This window comes from Temnothorax curvispinosus, unplaced genomic scaffold, assembly GCF_003070985.1.
Source record: "Temnothorax curvispinosus isolate PA1 unplaced genomic scaffold, ASM307098v1 QBEX01006851.1, whole genome shotgun sequence".
NCBI lineage: Eukaryota > Metazoa > Arthropoda > Insecta > Hymenoptera > Formicidae > Temnothorax > Temnothorax curvispinosus.
This window is the reverse complement of record NW_020216631.1, coordinates 1-1,076: the sequence shown is the minus strand read 5'-3', so window position 1 is coordinate 1,076 and position 1,076 is coordinate 1. Positions and strand designations below refer to the sequence as shown.

The 1,076-nt window shown below is 46.5% G+C and overlaps 1 protein-coding gene across 1 annotated transcript; it reads right to left on the bottom strand.

Moving 5' to 3' along the window:
• Nucleotides 1-27: 27 nt before the first annotated feature.
• On the bottom strand, nucleotides 28-1,047 carry LOC112456442 (60S acidic ribosomal protein P0). Its single transcript, XM_025018973.1, has 2 exons — nucleotides 626-1,047; nucleotides 28-544 (listed from the first exon to the last, which is right to left on the bottom strand). The coding sequence occupies exons 1-2, from the start codon at nucleotides 971-973 to the stop codon at nucleotides 149-151; spliced, it is 744 nt and encodes a 247-aa protein (XP_024874741.1). The 5' UTR covers nucleotides 974-1,047; the 3' UTR covers nucleotides 28-148.
• Between the last annotated feature and the right edge of the window lie 29 nt (nucleotides 1,048-1,076).

Genomic DNA, 1,076 nt, shown 5'->3' with positions numbered 1-1,076 from the left:
CGCTTACAATATTCATGTTGCGTTTAATTCAGACTGCGCTTCCGCGCAACATTCAACAACGATCTTGACGCGTCAATGGGTTCAACTATTTCTAGTTTTGACACGTGGACCAAGATCTTCAGACGCGTCACGTTTTCATCATTTATATTCATTCAAGGTTGATTAAGAACTGTGGAGTATAAATGTGCCAATATCGTACCTTAATGTACTCCTTGATGGTGGCAGCTTCCGCGAATTCAACATCGGTAACAGCAGCGATGGCCAGCAGGTTCTTGAAGCCGTTCGCAATGCTGTGCGGCGCGCTAGCGACCGTAGGATAGCCAATCGCCAAGCAAACCGAAGCCAAGTTTGCAACTCCAGCCATGAATTTCTCACGTAGATCCTCGGGTTTGATGTCTAGAATCTCGGGCGCAAAGATAGTGCCGGAATCGTATACTTGTTCGACGAGTAATCCATATGAGAAAGGAGAGATGTTCAGCATGTTCAAGAGCGTGGCCTCGGAAGCTCCCACCTTGTCGCCAGGCTTGAGGATATGGACGTCATTCTAAAATAATATACATTTGTTAAAAAGTCCGTCAAAGATTCTGAAAGAATTGAATTTAGACACTTCTCGACGTATACTTACTATAATTTCAATAGTACCCTTGGAGATCTTGGTCGGGATACTCAAAGCTTGGAAGAACGAAGTCTTTTCGGGACCGAGTCCAGTGTTCTGCGCGGGGATGATAACGCTCAAGGGCGCAATGGCTCCTGCCCTGGCCGGTGCGCGTACTTTGTTCTCCAGCAGCTTGTCCCTCACTTCGATCAGATCACCCCGGGTGAAAACAAATCCGACATTACCGCGGATGTGAGGCAGTAATTTCTCCAGTGCCGCGTTACGTTCTATATGACCACGGATCGCTTTTCTCATCATGGTGTTTTTGCCCATGAGGACAACCGCGTTTCCACGGAGCGACATACGAATTTGTTGCATCTGCTTCGAGCCGACATTGTCTGCGCCCACGATGAAGCACTTGGGGTAATCGTCCAGAAGTTGCTGATATTTAACAAAAATTATTTTAATAAGTATCTTTTAC

Coding starts and splice junctions, on each gene's coding strand:
- LOC112456442 (XM_025018973.1), bottom strand. CDS start 973: ATGCAACAAATTCGTATGTCGCTCCGTGGAAACGCGGTTGTCCTCATG. Junction 545..625: donor AGGGTACTATTGAAATTATA/GTAAGTATACGT, acceptor ATATTATTTTAG/AATGACGTCCATATCCTCAA.